The sequence below is a fragment of the Anser brachyrhynchus genome (genome assembly GCF_964034855.1).
Source record: "Anser brachyrhynchus genome assembly, chromosome: Z".
Lineage (NCBI taxonomy): Eukaryota > Metazoa > Chordata > Aves > Anseriformes > Anatidae > Anser > Anser brachyrhynchus.
The window spans coordinates 43896234-43914289 of NC_137697.1; the positions used below are offsets into that span (position 1 = coordinate 43896234).

Genomic DNA, 18056 nt, shown 5'->3' on the forward strand with positions numbered 1-18056 from the left:
ATATTTCTTCTGAATCTGCAGTGCACTTCTAAGAGCCATTTTACCCTTATTATAACTTTTGAAGAGAAGTGTGGCACTCTTGACCACACTGTGGTACAAAGTTTCCCAAAGGCACTTTTGTGCTCATCCTTCTAGTCTTTGGTGAGTGCAGAAGACAAGTCTGTACTGCTTTTTTGGCACAGAGCCTTTGGCACCTTTTTTCCCCATGTTTCTCACAATATGGTAGATCTTCAAGAGTGAAGTGTCATCCCCCATCCCACCCCGCCTCCCCCTCCCCAGCTGAGTGGAAGGACTGCTGGTTTTGTCTTTCCTCTCCTTCACAAAGTCCCTTGAGAGGAAATAGGGAACTTGAAAGGAACCAGACTCCCCTTTCCACGTGGGGACAGGGAGACTGAGGGTCTGCACAAGGCTCCACGCCACCCCAACCCAACAAAACCTCAGTTTGACATCCTCCATTCACTCCTCCCAAGTCCTGATTAAAATAGTTTTGTTGTTGTTGTTGTTGTTGTTGTTGTTTTTTCTTCCCAAAAGCAGCCAGCAGCAGCAAATGGCTTCATCTGCACACTTGCAGCTCCAAAGAGAGGCATCCAGCAGCACTGGTAGCACCAAGGAGGTGCCTTAGGTAGAAGGTGCAGACTCCTTTGGCCAAGCCCCTTGCCTTCCCCCAGCCTTCTGCCTTTCCCCAGCTTGAGAGCAAGTACACTCTGCTGCAGGATATATTCAGCAACTCTTAGGAAGCCCAACCTGATGTCTTTCGTTCATCTGGAAGATATAAATGCTCTGTTAAATTAAGTACTGTGAGCTGAAAATCATGTCAGTATGGGGCTGGTGTCAGTATTTCTGTGATTCTCTGTATTTCTGAGATTGTTTTAAGAACAGCAGTGTCTAAAGCCAAAGCGCAAGCAGTTTGCAAGCTGCTTCATAGCAATGAAACCAGGAAACCTATTTCCAGAGTGAGGAGTTTTTGGAAGAATTGCTCATTATGCTCTTTTTTTTGTGAATCCATTAATCACGCATTTACAAAGGGACATCATACATATAGAAATTTCATTTTACAATCAAGATTATGATTCAGACTAGACAAAAGCAAACAGTTGAATAGCAAAGACATTCCCATCTTAATCTATATATCCATAACATTACTTTAACACTTTTGTGCTTCTTTTTTTTTTTCTTTTTTTTTTTTAATGTGATCTCCATAGAAGGCATATTATGCCTTAAACAAACTAACACAAGTTCTCAAGTTATCTCAGGATAGTTATTTCAAAAGACAATGCAATATTTCATAATAAACATTTATAATCAGGTTTTTAACAAAGTAATTCATCATATAAACAAATGAACCAGTCAGACACTAAATAAATATTCATACTGGTAAATACTAGCATTTTGCTTATATCATTTAGGACCTGATCCTGCAAGCCCTCTGTATACATCTTGATCCCCATTGAATGATTGGTTCCATTTCTTGTTCTAGTCTACTATATTACTTTGAGCTGAGCAAATACTTTCTGTCCACTAAGTTAAAAAATGAAATAAGCACTGGATTATACCTCAGCAGATAATTATCTCCTTAAACTTGTTTGTAAATAATTATTTTCATTCATGTTTATGAAATCATCACAAACTTTTATCAATGGTTATTCATTTTCAGATATTTGCAATCTGGGTTGCGTCAGTTAGTTGAGATTAATCAAATAAAACACGTTTCCTTGTTCTTGGCTATCTAGCTGAACATAGCAAAAGCTTTGCACTCATTCAAGCTGAAAGAGAAATTCACAAGAATTCCTTCACAATTAATACTAAATTTTATTTTTCCCAGATGTTTGAGCTAACAATACTGGGCTAGGAAGGAAAGAGCCTCCAGGAGAATAATAAGCCAGGAGCACTCCTTGGGGAGGGCAGAAGAGCATGAATCTGTTCTCATCTAACACAATTACTACCTTTTCCAAGGCAATGGGGATGACCTTGTTTAAAGAATACAAAAAGGCTACAGCCAGCCCTTTGACTCAGAGTTTACTTATTCCCTTTCGGGGATGCCTTTTTCCTTACATAGCAAATCCAAAACAGCTACCCACAGATAAGAGATATTAACTGACCTATGCACCTTCCCGGTGCCTTAGGAAATTTATCAGGATATCTTCACACAAAAAGACATGTTAGCAAATTCCAGTCTCCTGGTTGTTGTTTGAAAGGAAACACAGAGGAGGTCAGTTACTCTTGAAAAAGTATTTAGCATATGAAAACTTCAGTCATTGCTTACATTCTTTTGCCCAGTTCATTCTGAAATACAATTTGAAATCCAGGGTACTGAGGTTATTGGATGTACCCACTGTATTAACTTAAGTTTGGCTGAATGCTGATGGTTTCTTGGATGACTTTGAGCTCTAACCAAATTGTAATATGAAATGTTACAAGCATGTGGTAAAAATAATTGCAATAAATCACTGCCTGAACTGAAAAGAACACCTTTTGAAATTATTCTCTTTATATTCATATATATATATAGGGACATAAGCACACACACACACACTCACACACACATAAATATATATCCCCATATAAACATTTCTCTAAAATACAAAAAGTTATTTTCATTATTTCTTATGTTGGTATCATTTTAAATACTTTACTGTGTAAATCAGTAATATGACAACGTCAGGCTGTCCAGAGAGATAGATCTTAACATAGTCTTACAACCTCCACTAATATAAATATATTGGCAAGGAATTTTGACCAGCAATAGTAAATTCTGAAACTTAAATAATTATTCTACAATTATTTTAATTTTAACAACAAATTGCTTCTGAGTACCAATATTCACGGAAAACATTAAAAAAAAAAAAAGATACAGCTTTAACTTCTAACACTCTGTATCAACTGCAGCTTCAAGAAGGGAATGTAAAAGAAAATTATATATTAGAGACTCATTCTAAAAAGAGAAACGGCAACTTATACTATATGTTTGAAAAAAATAATACTGTATGCCTGCACTTTATCATAAATTACCATCTTGTGTCATAGTTTCTTGCCTGCAAATGAAGGACATTGGTTCACAAATGTCCTGAAGTGTACATGAGGATTTGATTAGATTCTGTTCCTTGTGAAAATAAAGTTCATTTACACTTAGAGTGAACAACAATGAGGAGTTTGTTATTCTAATAAGACATTTAAGGACCTTGGTAGCCAGTACCAGCTGCATTTGCAAGTAACTCCTCAGTTTTTCTTTTTCTTTTTTTTTAAAAATAAAGTTACAATCATAGTTATTCATTTACTTTAAAAATTTTAAAGATGAAGAAAAGTAGTGTTTATACATATAAGTCCTGATATAAATTATAAAACTCAAGTTTATCTAACAGAGTTCCATCCCCAGAAGAAGCATAAAGCACTTTTGTGGTACCTTCACCAGAAAATATTTGTATCACATCAAGTCTGAGAAATGCAACAAAAATGATACTGCATCCTAAAGCCAAAAGAGAACACTCTTCTGATGCAGTCTCTCATGGTGGATGTGCTCCACGGGATCGTATGATTGCCATGACTCGACTGACTTTCAAATAAAGGAAAACTGACAATTCACCTAACCAGTTCAGTAGGTATAAGAAACATCAGTGAACAGCAGACTCATCTTGTTTGAGGTCAACAGTCTTTGGAAGACAACAAAGAGGGAGTTTAAAAATACAACAGCAAAATAAAATAATAATAATAATAATAATGAGGTAAACTCCCCTTAAAAGGCCAAATGGGTTGAGATGTCAGGAGAGAGTTCGATTGTACCTGACACCCAAATGTTTCTCTAGCCAGAGTTCAGCAAGCTGCATGGTAGAAGCAAAAGTACTTGCTTTGGACCCTAAGCACATTTTATATTGTTTTGGATCTAAATTGGGGTCACACTGAACTGGGTGAAAAATATGAACAACTCCTACTTCTTGACTTCTAAAAGCCTTCAAGCCAGATGTTATCACTTTAGTATAGAGGTCTACATCCTCAAGTCCCCAGCCTTGAATTGAGGTATCAAATCCACCAGCAGTAAGTAGATCACTTTTGTAAATACAGGTTATTCCAAATCCATACTCCCTCCAAAATCCAGTTCTTTTTGTGAAAACAAAACTACTGTCAGCTGGAGGATTGCCTCCATATACTACTTTTGGATCATATTGGCTGAAGATGATAGGGTAGTAAACCTGTTCTCCCTGAATAGTGTTCTCTCTGCATCGCTGGAGGAAGTCTGGTGTGAATATCAGATCAACATCACAGAACAGAAGCAAGGTGCCATTGTCAAATTGAGATGAGGCCATTTCAAGACCTAAACCTCTTGAAAACTTTCCTGCCATAGGAATCAGAGTCATATCTGCTGTAGGATACTTAATGCTATATTCTTTCAACAGTTCTATGTGTTTGCTGGAGTCTTGGCCTGACTCAGAACTGAAGAGAATTATTGCCAACTTTACATTCTGCCTGGGAATCAAGCAAGTCTTCTCAAAGTTATCCATAAATCTCGAGAAAATGTCAAATCTTCCTATAAGAGGGACAAGAATATGTATTTTCTTGTCACTGCGTCCCCCAATGTCTTTGGTGCCTTGGAATGATGAGGAAAAAATCTTTAAAGAATTTGAAAGAAAAGAAAAAGATTTTGTGTCAGTGTTGGTATCCTCCAGCAGGCTTCTTACATCCAGTTCTTCTGCTTCTCTGAAGAAAGGCTTGCTAAACAATTGCTGAAGGTAAGCATGACGTCTTACTGGAACTGTAACTTTCCTTCCTTTGTGCCTTTTGTACAAAAGCAGTAAATCCAGGATGTACTCCACCCCATGCATAGGATCCACCCTACGGTAGCCATACTGTATTTCCTTGAAATCAATCAGCCTTCCTCTAGATCTTGAGTTCTCATTTATCATTTCCATGACTTGCATCACAGCATCATCCAGTGCAGCCCGCAGGACACTGCTCAGGCTCTGCCGGGGTGGCTGGTTCTCCACCATTGAGTAAAGAAATTTTCCTGTTAGGAATTCCCACTCGATGACTTCATCCCTTTCATGTGGCTGGAAATGATTGAAAGATGGTAACACTCCCAGTTGCTGATCTTCCTTATTTATTTCACTGTTACTGAGCTTGCTCATGAGGGCACGTTCCCTATGGAGCTGGATGGTCCGATAGCGCAGTTCAGAAATTTTGCGGCTCAGTATATAATTGTGCAGCCTGTATTGGTAGGCTGGTCTTTTGTTTGGATGAAGGGTTATGGCTGTGTGAATCTTGCTGTTGTGAAGATCTTGAATGTAACCCTTTCGATTATGTTCATAGTTTTCATGAAACAATTGTTGCATCTAGAATAAAAGACAGGAAAAAAAAAAAGACATTAAGTGGAAGTGCTTCTACCTACAAAATGAAGCACATTGATACTGTTTATCATTAGGAATTTTGATAGATCATAGATGTTTTCAGGCACAAACTTTAATGTATTTAACAGCAACTATTGGTTTTGATTGATTTTAGTCTCAGTTTCAGCACAGCCTGCAGTAAGTAAATACTGTCCTCTAACTAAACAGAAGGGCAGATATTGTGGGATTATCTTTATTTAATCAAACTGCAAAGGTCTGTAGGTACTGCAAAGGTCTACGATTTCCTGTGTGCAGGCTGAATCAGACTGTTCATGAAACACTGTCTTCAGGTACATATGATTAGCAAAGATCCTTACTAAAATTTTAGCATCACTGAAAATTTTTCCTTAAGAAAATCTTGGATTTATATCTATGCAGCACATAGTTGCCTGCACTTCCTACAGCCATACACAAATGGATAGTGCTACTTAATATTCATTAAGCAAACGGACTTCATTCCACCACAATTTTTATTTATTTATTTATTTATTCCTGTTGGGGACCAACAAGGGGACAAAGAATTAAGGGACTGAAATTTAATCATTGGAATATGTGTGCTGGCAGCGATACATCTAGTAGTATGTCAACTATATCACAGATCATGCTAGTATAATTCATCCTAAGTAATTTCCAATGTATTTCTGTGACAAGAAAAGTCATTCTACTTCTGTCAAATTACTAATTGTAATGTATCTCTTAACTTTTTAGAAGACCTTTTATGGCTGAAGCACAAGTCTAAGATTTAGAATACTTGGACTTTATACCCTTCTGTGCTAACAGCTGAAGTATGAACAAGTCATAAAACTTTTTCTGACTCAGCCTCTTTCCTAAAAGTGCACATAGCTCATTAGACATTTAATGTTATGAATATTCATTCTTTAAAGGAGAGCAGTATGGAGGAGTAACACATTAAGTTCATAAATATGGACCCATAAGCCTTTGCGAAGTTAATACCTACAAACTCCATAGGAAAAAAAAAATAATTTTCAGTGAATAGTAGGTAAAGAAGAAGAAGCTGTTCTTTTTATCTGAAAACAGACTGGTCTGTAATTAAAACATAAGGCAAATGTGTTAATTAGGTAGAAATTGTTCAAGGAGGTGTAGTAAGCTTGAGCTATAATCAGATTTGAGATTTGTATTGAAGTTTTTCTTTTATACACTAAGGAAATCAAGAAAGGTGGCATCTGATGACACAACATAGACTAGAAACATGTAGCCCATTTTACTGCATTTTTTTCTAGAACAGAAGTCTTGTTACTAGAAGTAATAATAAGCATAGGGTAACAAATGTAAAATAACTCTTAACAAGCTAAGATCCATGACAATTGTTCAAAAGTCCATTACCACGTACAAGGAATACACATGAGAAACACAGGGTTTCAATACAAAGTTTCTAGAATCCCCCTCCCCACCCAGGCGCTAAATGACTCTGGTTGAAGAAACATTGCTAGTCAGCTCAGCATTTTTGAGGCTATGGTCACAACATGGAGAAAAAAAATCTTCCTAATTCTGCAAACTATCTTCAGTGATCTTAACTTCACTTTTAACATAGCAGATATTCCAGAGTGAGAGCACCAGTGGAAAACAAGACTCAAAAGAAGACTCAAATACTCCTAATTCATAGAACACCTCCTGTCTAAACATGTCAGACCACGTCTTATCTTGAGAAAGAGGTATTTTGGTTCTTACTTGAGATGAGACGAACCAGCAACATGGTTTGGGTGATTTCCTCGCTACCACAGGAAACAGGCACCAGCGTTATCAGTACTAAGTCCCATAATCCCAGAATGGTTGTGGTTGGAAGGGACAACCCCTCTGGTTAAGCATGGTCACCTACAGCAGGTTGCCCAGGATCATGTCCAGACAGCTTCTGAAGATCTCCAAGGAGGGAGACCCCAAAACCTCTCCGGGCAGGGTTTCATCAGTAGTGCTGGTGAAATCAAAATACGGCTTCCTCATGGATGAGAGATCAACATTGGCAGGACAGGCAGATTACAGGATGAATGACTGAATCCCAGAGAAAAGTGCTTGGGAATGGCCTGGGTGAGGATGCCTTATTTTTGTAATAATCATTTTCCCTTCTCCCTCTACAATTTACATTTTGAATCATGAGAAAACATCAAATGGTCAGGTGAGATTTCCGTCTCTCCAGTTGTAAGCTTCACTCCCTTCCTTGCACAATTTATTTAAAGCTGTCTACTGTGTGTTCTGCAAGTTGACTGTGCTTTTATATTTTCCTTTCAGTCACAAATCCCAACAGCTAGATCTTCTGTCTTCTTAGGATGCCAAAAGTACTAGTGTTTTATTAATCATAAAACTACTGGAAAGGTTATGTTATTTTCCAGAAAAGAAGTTGAATCTGTAATTTTCACATTTAGAATTTCACATTACAATCCCCTTATAGAAGAGAAAGAAGATGTATAACTTCTTTTTAAATGAAAGAAAGAAGGGAAGGCTGTTTAATTACTGAATGGCATCAACATCCTTCTCCACAATTCCTGACACTCCTCTATTTCCTAAGTCCTCTTAAGCAAAGAATCACTTGAGTTTCTCTTCTTCATCCATAAAAATGTTTTTTGAGTAAAACTGAAACAACCATAACCACCTTTACAAATTTACCTTATCTGCTTATCTGAACAGCAAGTTTCACTTAAAGAAGTATATATATATATTATATATATATTTTACCCCAAAGATTTTTAACAGATGATAAACTGCCACTGTAAATCTAAACACTATCTTATTGTGCAAATTCTTCCATAACCGTTGACTAATTACAAGCTTGGCTTCACAGCAGATTCATTAGCAGCACTCATTCAACAGGAATATTCTGTTAACATAAATAGTGCATTTTTATTACATTCCAATTTCAGATGCCTTAGTTTATTAGATATGCTCCACTGAAATCATAGTGAGAAGATGTACTCCATTATACTAATGACTTAGCCTTTGATAATCAACAACAGATTAACAGCAGCAATGAAAAAAGTTTGCATCAACTCAGTAATATAATATTTTCACACATATAGAAAACTGTACTAATTCATTTTCACTGCTGTTACTGAACAATTTTAATACATCTCAATAATGAGAAAACAGTCCAGAACATATATGACACTGAAACTATAAACTCTTCCTGAAGATAAGAATTTTTCTTATTTGCTGTTCACCCATTGCACATCTTAATTCCCAAACGCTACTATAATACAGAGAACAAATAAAAGAGAAATTCAGTTCTTGAAACAATATGCTAACAGAATACTCCAAATTTCTTTTTTTTTTTTTTTTTTTTTTCCCCTTTGCAAAGTTCTGGTATAGTAGTCAGAACAATGACTGATTTCAAGTAATCTAGTGGAAACAAACTTAATTTTTGATGGAAATATTCTATGTTGGAATTCTCTCTCTCTCTCTCTCTCTTTTTTTTTCTAAAACAACTGGTTTACTTTTATGGAATTTCAGATCTGAAATTTGCATTGGCATTATCAAAATGCTGTTTTTCTCAACTTTTTTTTTTCCTTTTTTAAATCTTGGTGCCACATAAAATATTTATTTATTACTATTTTCTGTAGGAGAAAAATGTCTTCTTATAATTCAAATTCAGCTAAATGTGATGCTTTTCTCTGAAATTTCTAAATAATAGGTCTGTTTAGTCTGGTTCAGCCTAGGAAGCAAAAGGGAAGATGGTTAGCTTTCTTGAATGACAGATTTGTGCAATGGCATGAACTGGTCAGTGCAGTCATAAGTGACCTGGAAAAAGAGGTGACTTGGGAGGCAGTAAGATATAATAATCTAAACTAAAATCATTCAGCATGGTAAAAATAAATCTGCCTAAAAAAGTTCTCATGATTTTGAATGTCTAGGTAATAAAATAGATTAAATTCTCTGTAGAAAAATGTACAGCACTTGTGAAGAAGGCAATCCTAATTACACCTGAATGATAACAGACTGTGTGCCAGTTGTTAGCGCTCTGGAAAGTTATACAATAGGCAATTCTATGCAAATGTCACCTCACTGTTCAGTTGTGCTGAAAGAACAAGCAAATGGGACACATGCAATCATTTGGACAAGTCCAGAGTGAATCAGAAACATCACTGTACCATTGTGTAAGTCCATAGTGCACCTGAATCTCAAACACCACACACAGGTACCTTGTCAATACCTTGGTGTCCCATCAAGGGAAATCAATAACATAGGAAGAGAAAGGCACTAACCAAGGTCATCAAATGATCATGCACGTGTACCATTAGATGACTAGGGTGGAAGAGAGTAATCCAGAGAGGGCCATCCCCAAGATAGCACCATAAGGGAAGTGGATAGGAATAATCACTGTCTCCTCTCACATTGAGAGCTCTGACACATGCAATAATGCTCTCAAGATTCAAAAACAGAAATGCAAATACTGACATAGCTCAATCACAGAATTTACTGGTACAACAAGCTGTGGATGAAAAACTTCTACATGCATTTCAAATCTGAGTGGACAGCTTAATGGGAGTCTTCCAATATTGACATGTTAAACACAAAGATCGAATTTCTCTACACTACAGATTGGTGGTGCTGAGGTTGAGGCTGTATCACAATATGCCTTTATTCTCTTATATCTGTCCCCGCTTCTACAGGTTTCTGCAGAGAAAGCGTACTTGGTCAAAGGAACATTTCCCCTGACATGATACAATCACTTTACTGAATCACTTTTACTACTTTTTTACTGAAAGTAGTGAATGGGAGAAATTATTTTCAATTCAATAAAGGGATGCACAGCGTTTTAATTTTTCACACTGCATGACTTTGTGACTTTCCTGAAGAGTTTGCTGCCTTCAGAATAATTCTTACAGCACAACTAACACAAGAATTGGCAAGGGTTTCTGCTTGCCTCTTTTCATGCCAGCTGAAATTAGAAGTTGGCAAGAAACACCGATAACCTAATCATGCTCAAAGGAACTCTGAACTGCAAGCAGGAACAAAAGAAAAAGAAAAAAAGAAGAAGAAGAGAAAAGATAAGAACCAAATTAGAATAAAGGCGATGCTTTATTATTGTGGGAGAGAAATACAATAGATAATACGTAAGCAGAATGTAATTTGCATTGCAAGCCCTGAACTCTTTGCAATCTTAGTGTCTTACTGATTCACTGATGTAATAGAAAAGGAAAGTTCTTACTACAGACACACAAAAGCCCAAACCAACACACTTTTATTATTGCAAAACTATCATTCATTAAAAGATAGAATGCAAATGGTCATTTTTAAATCAACAGATTTTTTTTCTTTGAGTATTACTTAAAACAGTCTCTCCGTAACAGTGAGGACATGATACTTAATCCTCCATCCACTCCAGGTATTCTTAAATCCATAATACTACTAAACTGTCCACCAATTTATCTAAACTTAGCTTTTAAAAAATTCAGAAATATGACCAAGAACTATTACTGTTTTTTCTTCACCCTGCTTTTTAGAGTTTAGGTCTCCAAAATATAAAGAATTATTCAATATTTTCCGATGATTTCGAGAGACACTTCATCCATATGAGGAATGTATATAAAATCTGAGCCTGGGGTGATACTGTCTGGCTGAACACCAGCAAGGTAAGTACCTGAACCAAGGAGAAAGTGAAAACAAACAAAAAGACAGTTCAGGTGCAGGCTGAGATACAGCTACAGGCACAGTAGGATGTTCTCAATAATATGTTGTGGAATACAACGCAACTTTAAGCTTTCCAGTGGGTGATCATAAACTTCCAGACATGAAACAGATTTCTGCAAGTCTCATGGCGTAGTGTTATGAGAAAAACTGTCAGCCTAAACAAGATAAGGATTAAGACTGAAAGTACAAAATGCATATGAACTGGATAACAGAGTGGCAACAACTAGTTGTGTTGAAATGGGGGACTGTTAGTTTAGAGGAAAGTTATTTACAGAACCTTCTGGGTAACTAGTGCACTGGCACAACATGTGGAGCACAGCTTATGACACAAAAGAGAAGGCATCATGATCAGACAAGAGGAAGAGACATCCAACAAGAAGAGCCAGGGAACTTGAAGCAGTAGTTTCAGAAATTCCAACATACAAAACCATACATCCATGATTATAGGAAGTAGGTGATTAAACGTATTAGGAAAGTTGACCTTTTAAACTGGGAATAACTGACAAGTAAAGAAAACGTAAATATATTAAAGAGAATGTAAGTATATTAGCAGACAAGGTGATGGAAAATTGAACAGAGAATGAGACATCAGTGTTTCCTCCACCGAAAAGAAAAATGAGATTCTGTGTTTCATTGGTCAGTGTATTTCTGAAAGACACAGCAGACAATTACAGACAAATCTGAACCTGCATCTTTATCAAAAGTGTGGGATCAAATCAATGCCAATGAGATTTGCCAGGACTGCAAACTGTTCTATTAGAAGAACGTAATGTTATTTGGCTTTTTTAACTTCAGAAAATGAAGGATAAGGATCACACTGTCTCTGAATATATTAAGAAAATAAGAGAGAGATTAACTAGAGCAAACTAGCCATTGGATTACCTGGGTAGGAAATTACAAAGGAATTTTTAGCTGTCAGAAGAAAAAGTTTTAGATCAGATTTTCAATACTGGTAATATATATAACTTTGAGTTTCATCAGGTTATAAAAAACAGATTTCTTCTGAAAAGGGGAATCTATGACTTGAGAGATCCACTCATTTTCTCCTAATGATAGTGTTTGTTTCTTAGTAAGAATTAATTACATATTAATTGGCAGCAGACAAGCTTCTTACAGATATTACACTGAAAGTACTTTGCATCCTTTCTCTATTCACAGTTCTTAGCCAACAGCAGTTTCTTATGTTTCCACTTAATGTAACATCTAACAACCAGCTTTACAACTTAAAACAATAATTGTAATAGCCTTATTTTTATAACAAACCCATTTATTTGTAGTTTATAATGCATCTGAGTAACAACTTTGTGGAATATTTTGCCACAAAAACAGAACAAGGATTCATGGTTTACTATTCACATTATTGTAAGGGGTTGAATACCTTCATACTATGCACATCACTTTAATATATGATGCAGCCGGGTACAACACAGGAAGAACTGGCTTATAATTATAATCTAAGAGTGATTATAAAATGCCATATTTACAACAGTTATATCTTCCTGCATAGTGACAGGCACATCTGCTAATTCTTCCTGGAGAAATAAGTTTGTGCCAATAAAGCAGCAGAAGAAAGTACTGAACACTATATTCTGTTTCACTCATCATTAACAGACACATTAAATAACTCAGGCACCAGAATCAACAGCCATCCTGCTGACATTGTCCCCAGAATGAACAAAACTTGATGTATCAATTCCAGCTCTGGCGTGTAGGGGCTGGTAAGCAGAAAATTTACAAGTACACACCATGAGTTCAATTAATAGTGTTTCACCATTAGGACTGCTCACTCACTACAATGTGGTCTATCTTCTTATTTACAGTTAAGCTAGATATGATATGTAATGTTCATAACAAAATAAATTCATAATTAAAAATAACAGTTTTTTTGACTCTTGTAATCAGTAGAATTGTGCGTTACTTGTAACTCTTCTGTTTGCTCACACCTTAGATTAATAAATCATAAAATCATAAAGCTTAACATCAAACCTTTACAGAGTGTTTACCCACATCTCCTTTCTCACATGAGCCAAGCCATTGGTCTGAAATAAGCTCAGCACTCTTTACGCCAAACGATATCAAGGAAATCTGAGATAAAGCTCTCATGAAACAGTACTGCTCTGTTACGAGTAGCAGATTTTTCTTGACATCTCTTTTTTGGCATAGCTTTACATTAAAACAAAACAAAACAAAACAAACAAACAAACAAAACCACTCCAGATCTGAAAGCTTTCCCTCAAAGTAGGAGAGACAATACAAGAAGGATGTATGAAGTCATGCTGTTCTTTTATATGATTTTACCAACTCTTCTGTTATTAGGAATAGGTCACCAATCCTACAAGCCTGTACAATGAAAAAGCCTATGTTAAAAAAGAATGCTAAATACAAGAACTTCTGGATGTTAGGAAAAGATTCTTCACTGAGAGGGTGGTTGGGCATTGGGACAGGCTCCCCAGGGCAGTGGTCATGGCACTGAGGCTGCCAGAGTTCAAGAAGCATTTGGACAATGCTCTCGGACATACAGTCTGACTTTTGGGTGGTCCTATGCGGAGCCAGGAGCTGGACTTGATGATCCTTGTGGGTGCCTTTCAACTCAGGATATTTTAATATTCTATGATAAACCAACAGCACTGACATACAAGTACTGCAGCACACCTGCAAGAAAATAGCAAAATGTCTAAAATGACCCTCTAAATTACCTAAGTGAAACAGCTGTGGAAAATGTTGCATTTCAGAAGCCAACAGGTTCAAGGAAGCTAGGCCTTGTCCCTTTCAACTCTCTTGGGTTTGGCCTGCCTAGTGCCACTAACCCTCTCCTTAGGCTCCAACCAGCTTTCAGAACAGGAGCAATATGGGTAACAGGGAAGGGGCAAAGGATTAACAAATTGGTAACAGTACAACGATGACAATGAGCAATAACCCTGATTCATGGACAATCTTCTTTCCATTTGTGTGTAAAAAGGAGAAAGCTAAAAGTGCTGTGTTATGTGTGCCACCACACTCTTTACCCTTGCAGACAACAGCTAGCTCAGGTGTTTTGATGATGCTGAAAATGTTCCACTCCCTATTCTGGAAGAAAAAGGAGAAGCAAACACAGGGAAGGTATAACTGATTTTCCCCCAGGAGCTTACAGTTAATGTAATTCAGTGATCTTCAGATTTGTGGTTGTTCTTCCCCCATAAGTCATTGGGAGAGCTCTGGAGAGGACAGCATATCCATGCTTTCATGGAGTTACACAATGAGACACTGGCAACTGCACTGAGTCTGGCTGTGTGGTCAGCCTTGGGAGCCAAACAAACCCCCTCTCAGCACGGACTGAATATGCTTGCAGTCCAGCAGGAAAACTCACCTGCAGTTCTGCCATCCTCAGGCAACACATCTGTGGTTAAGATAAATATTTCCAAATGATTTCCAAAATGTTCTTGGGTTTCCCTCCCCATTAGGTGAAGTGGCAACCTGCCCTTGTGTGAGAGAAACCCTCCCAAGCCCCCAGGGCCACACTGTGCAAACTGCATCTCACCCAGGTTCCTGCCATGCTGCAAAGACTGTCCCAGCTCCTGGTACGACCACCCTGCACCTCGCTCATCCCTGATGCCTCACATAGATTGTCTGGGAACCTCTTGCAGAAACAGGGATTCTGACTTTATTCCCTGCAGGAAGGACAGATTTGAGACCTGGCACCCTGTGTGAAGGTTGAAGAGATTGCTGCCTTGGTTTCCAAGCAAACTGTTTCACATCTGGGAGAAAGGAGAGCTGACAGCTGTTCTCTACTTGTCAGTGTGTCAATGAGCTCTAAAACAATTTCAGATGTGGAAAGACTGTGTCAAAGGTGGTTTTTGTTAATTATTTTTATTATTTTTTCCTTGTTGGAGCTTGCTGACAGAATAAATGCTAATATTTATTCTCAAACAATTCTTTTTGGTTGGAGTTTTCCTAAAAACAAGCAGTTCTTTTAATATCTTATAGCTCAGAGATACTGTGTAGCATCCTACAATAGTATCTATATAAATGACTTGGAAAATACAGTTCTTTATATATACAAGTTGTATCTTCTGACTGTAAATGCAATGATGATTGTCCTAGGATCAATAGCAGTACAGTACAATGCTCTCATGCTAAGCCCATAAATAATTTGCTGTGATCAAGGTAAGGAAAATCAATTTTCTTTCCAAATGCTAAGATCTAGATTTCAGTGATTTCTCTTTTAGATATACAGTATGAGACAGGAACAGAGTCGATTAATAAGCAATATTTCATAATTTTTAAGCTATAACTTTCATTCAGCATTTCATAACTTTCATTCAGCATTTTAGACACAATAAACACAAACTCCTTCAACATTTGTATTCATGTTCTTTTGTGATTAAAATAGCATGATTAATTTCGTTATGCTGGTCTTCTCACTACTGTTAATCTGAATCAACTATTCTCTACAAAAAAAAATGCTAGCTATTTCAGGTGCTTTAGACATAATTCATATTATATTTAAAGAAAAAAGGCATTAATAAACTTACGGAAAGATAAAAATACATCTTCAGTGTAAGTCACAAAAACTTTACAAAGGTTTCTATATAAAACTTAAACAGAGCATTTAAAAATGTTTTTATCTATAAGTCATAAGCATTTCTATCATTTCTATTATGTAATTTAAAAAAAAAAAAAAAAGCTTAATCCTTAACTTCAAGGAACAAAAGAGGTAAATTACTTTGTCAACATCTTAACCTTAAGTAGGAAATTTCCTGAAAGCATGTTAGAACTACTATTGAACCATAAAGTAAAGAATGCTTTCCTGTTAGCAAAAATAATGAATGTTTTATTGTGTCTGTGGAGTTATTTATTAAAATAAATTTGAGTTACACTTAACTCTATTACATAAAAAATGTATTTTAAAGTGTTTAAGTATTTTTCCTTCCTGATCTTAAACTGTTTCTCACTGTGTTATTAAAAGTAATAAAAATCTCTTGTCTAATACTTATTTCTTTCTAGACAAACTGGGGTGAACTGTCCTGATTGTGCCTTCTAGCACTGAGTAAATGAGAGATTTGGCCATACACAGGCAAAAACATTAAAATATTCTAAATTGCTAGTCGCTAAGACTTTTGAGTCTGAAACACAAACAAACAAAAAAAACTTTAAATGTCACAGATCTGGTTAGAAATATCAAATTCTATCCTTTGGATTACAGAAAAAAAGATGAAACGGTGACTTGATGACTGATTATCTTCTCTGAATTGTTTCAATGTGTCTTGTGAAATGAGCTAATACATTTGTTTAATGATAAACTTCACTAAAACATGCAGTTGTTCATCTGTGGATCTGATCAGAGATCTGAACGCTGTAATTATTCTTGTAAGTGCATTATTAGCACAAAAGCTGATTTCACATCACAAATTATACCCAAACTGGAAACTTGGTATTTTTGTGATACATGGATAATACTGCATGGGACTAACAACATATCCCGTTTTTCAGGATTACCCCAGAAAGAATTCTTCCTGAAAAAATTGCGTTTAGTTACACAAAGAATATGAACAATTCCATTATTTTCGTGACAAGTTAGATTTTTAAAGCTCTTGATTTTTTGGATCCTCTGTTTTATTACAGAGTATTTGGCAATATTCTGTGTCTTCTGATACATGGTGCCCAGTATTTATGAATTCTGAGGGAGAATAAATCTAACTGAAGAATCTTCATGGTTTTACTTTAGACTGTTGTCCACTACAGAAACTGTACATTTTAGGTTGCTCTGCAAAAGTTAAAAAGTTCTTCCCTAATTGATTCAGTCCTAAGTCTCCTTTCTTTTGAAGTAACTAATTCAGCAGTTTAAATGTTGAAGAAATTATTGAGAAAAAAATCACTACCGTTTCTCATTCATTTGAAAAAAACATTAAAATCAGCTTCAGGACTATAAACCCTGAGATCTAACTGCTAAGGTAAATTGCTTTATGTTAGAAATGCTTCTCTGTCTCACCAGTTAGCCACATTTCTGGCTAAATAAGGAGTTCTAAATAAAATCAATTATTCACGTATAGTATTCACAATATATTTATTATAGCATATAAAAGGGAAATGCTCTGAGGTATTATACAGCGGTGTAATCAATTGTTAAATGTTTTTCCTCATCTCAATTGGGTTTTAGTAGTCATTAATAAGTATTACCGTTTGAGGCTATAATTTGAGGCTAAAAATAAAGCAAAAACCATTGTTTTCAAGCTTTTTAGTTGCTGTTTATCTCCAGGTTTACCTGATTTTCTGACTGATTTATCTTGATACAAAAGACAGAGCAAAAATCGGGTTGGAAGAGACTTTAAAGATCATCTATTTCCAAGCCCCTCTACCATAGGCAGGGATGCCACCCACTAGATCATGTGTCTCAGGGCCTCATCTAAGCTGGTCTTGAACACTTCCAGGGATGGGGCATCCACATCTCTGGGCAACCTGTTCCAGTGCCTCACCAGTGCCTGGGCTCTCTTGATGCAGCCCAGGATGCAGTTGGCCTTCTGGGCTGCACGTGCGCACTGCTGGCTCATGGCAAGCTTTTTGTCCACCAGAATCCTCAAGTCCTTCCCTGCAGGGCTGCTCTCACTGAGTTCTTCTACCAGTCTGTACTCATGTCTGGGATTGCTCTGGTCCAGGAGCAGCACCTTGCACTTGGACTTGTTGAACCTCATTAGGTTCACATGGGCCCAATTCTCAAGCTTTTCCAGGTCCCTTTCGATGGCATCCCTTCCTTCTATTGTATCAACTGCACCACTCAGCTTGGTGTCATCTGTTCAAAAATGAACAGATCTATGCACCTTGAAGTCCACAGTAATTTGGAAAGAGTACTTTACTTTCCATGAATGCCTAAAAATAAAAAAATAAAAAAAATAAAAAAATCTGTAACTAGAAGATTTCTGTATATGTCACATAACAAAAAAGTTATCCTTTTAAGCCTGCATAACTATTTATTGATCGCTAATTAATATTAACTGCTTTTTCATGGCTATAGGCATTCCAACACATCACGCTGTCACCCTCAAGCACTAATCTTCTGCAAAGACA

The 18056-nt window shown here is 36.6% G+C and overlaps 1 protein-coding gene across 1 annotated transcript in view; it reads right to left on the reverse strand.

The window, feature by feature from the left end:
- Positions 1–1151: 1151 nt before the first annotated feature.
- Positions 1152–18056, reverse strand: part of CHSY3 (chondroitin sulfate synthase 3) — a 177269-nt gene continuing 160364 nt past the window's right edge. The window contains exon 3 of the mRNA XM_080575122.1: positions 1152–5321. Within this exon, the coding sequence (XP_080431248.1) occupies positions 3756–5321 (1566 nt within the window). The 3' untranslated portion in view covers positions 1152–3755. The remainder of the gene's footprint in view (positions 5322–18056) is intronic.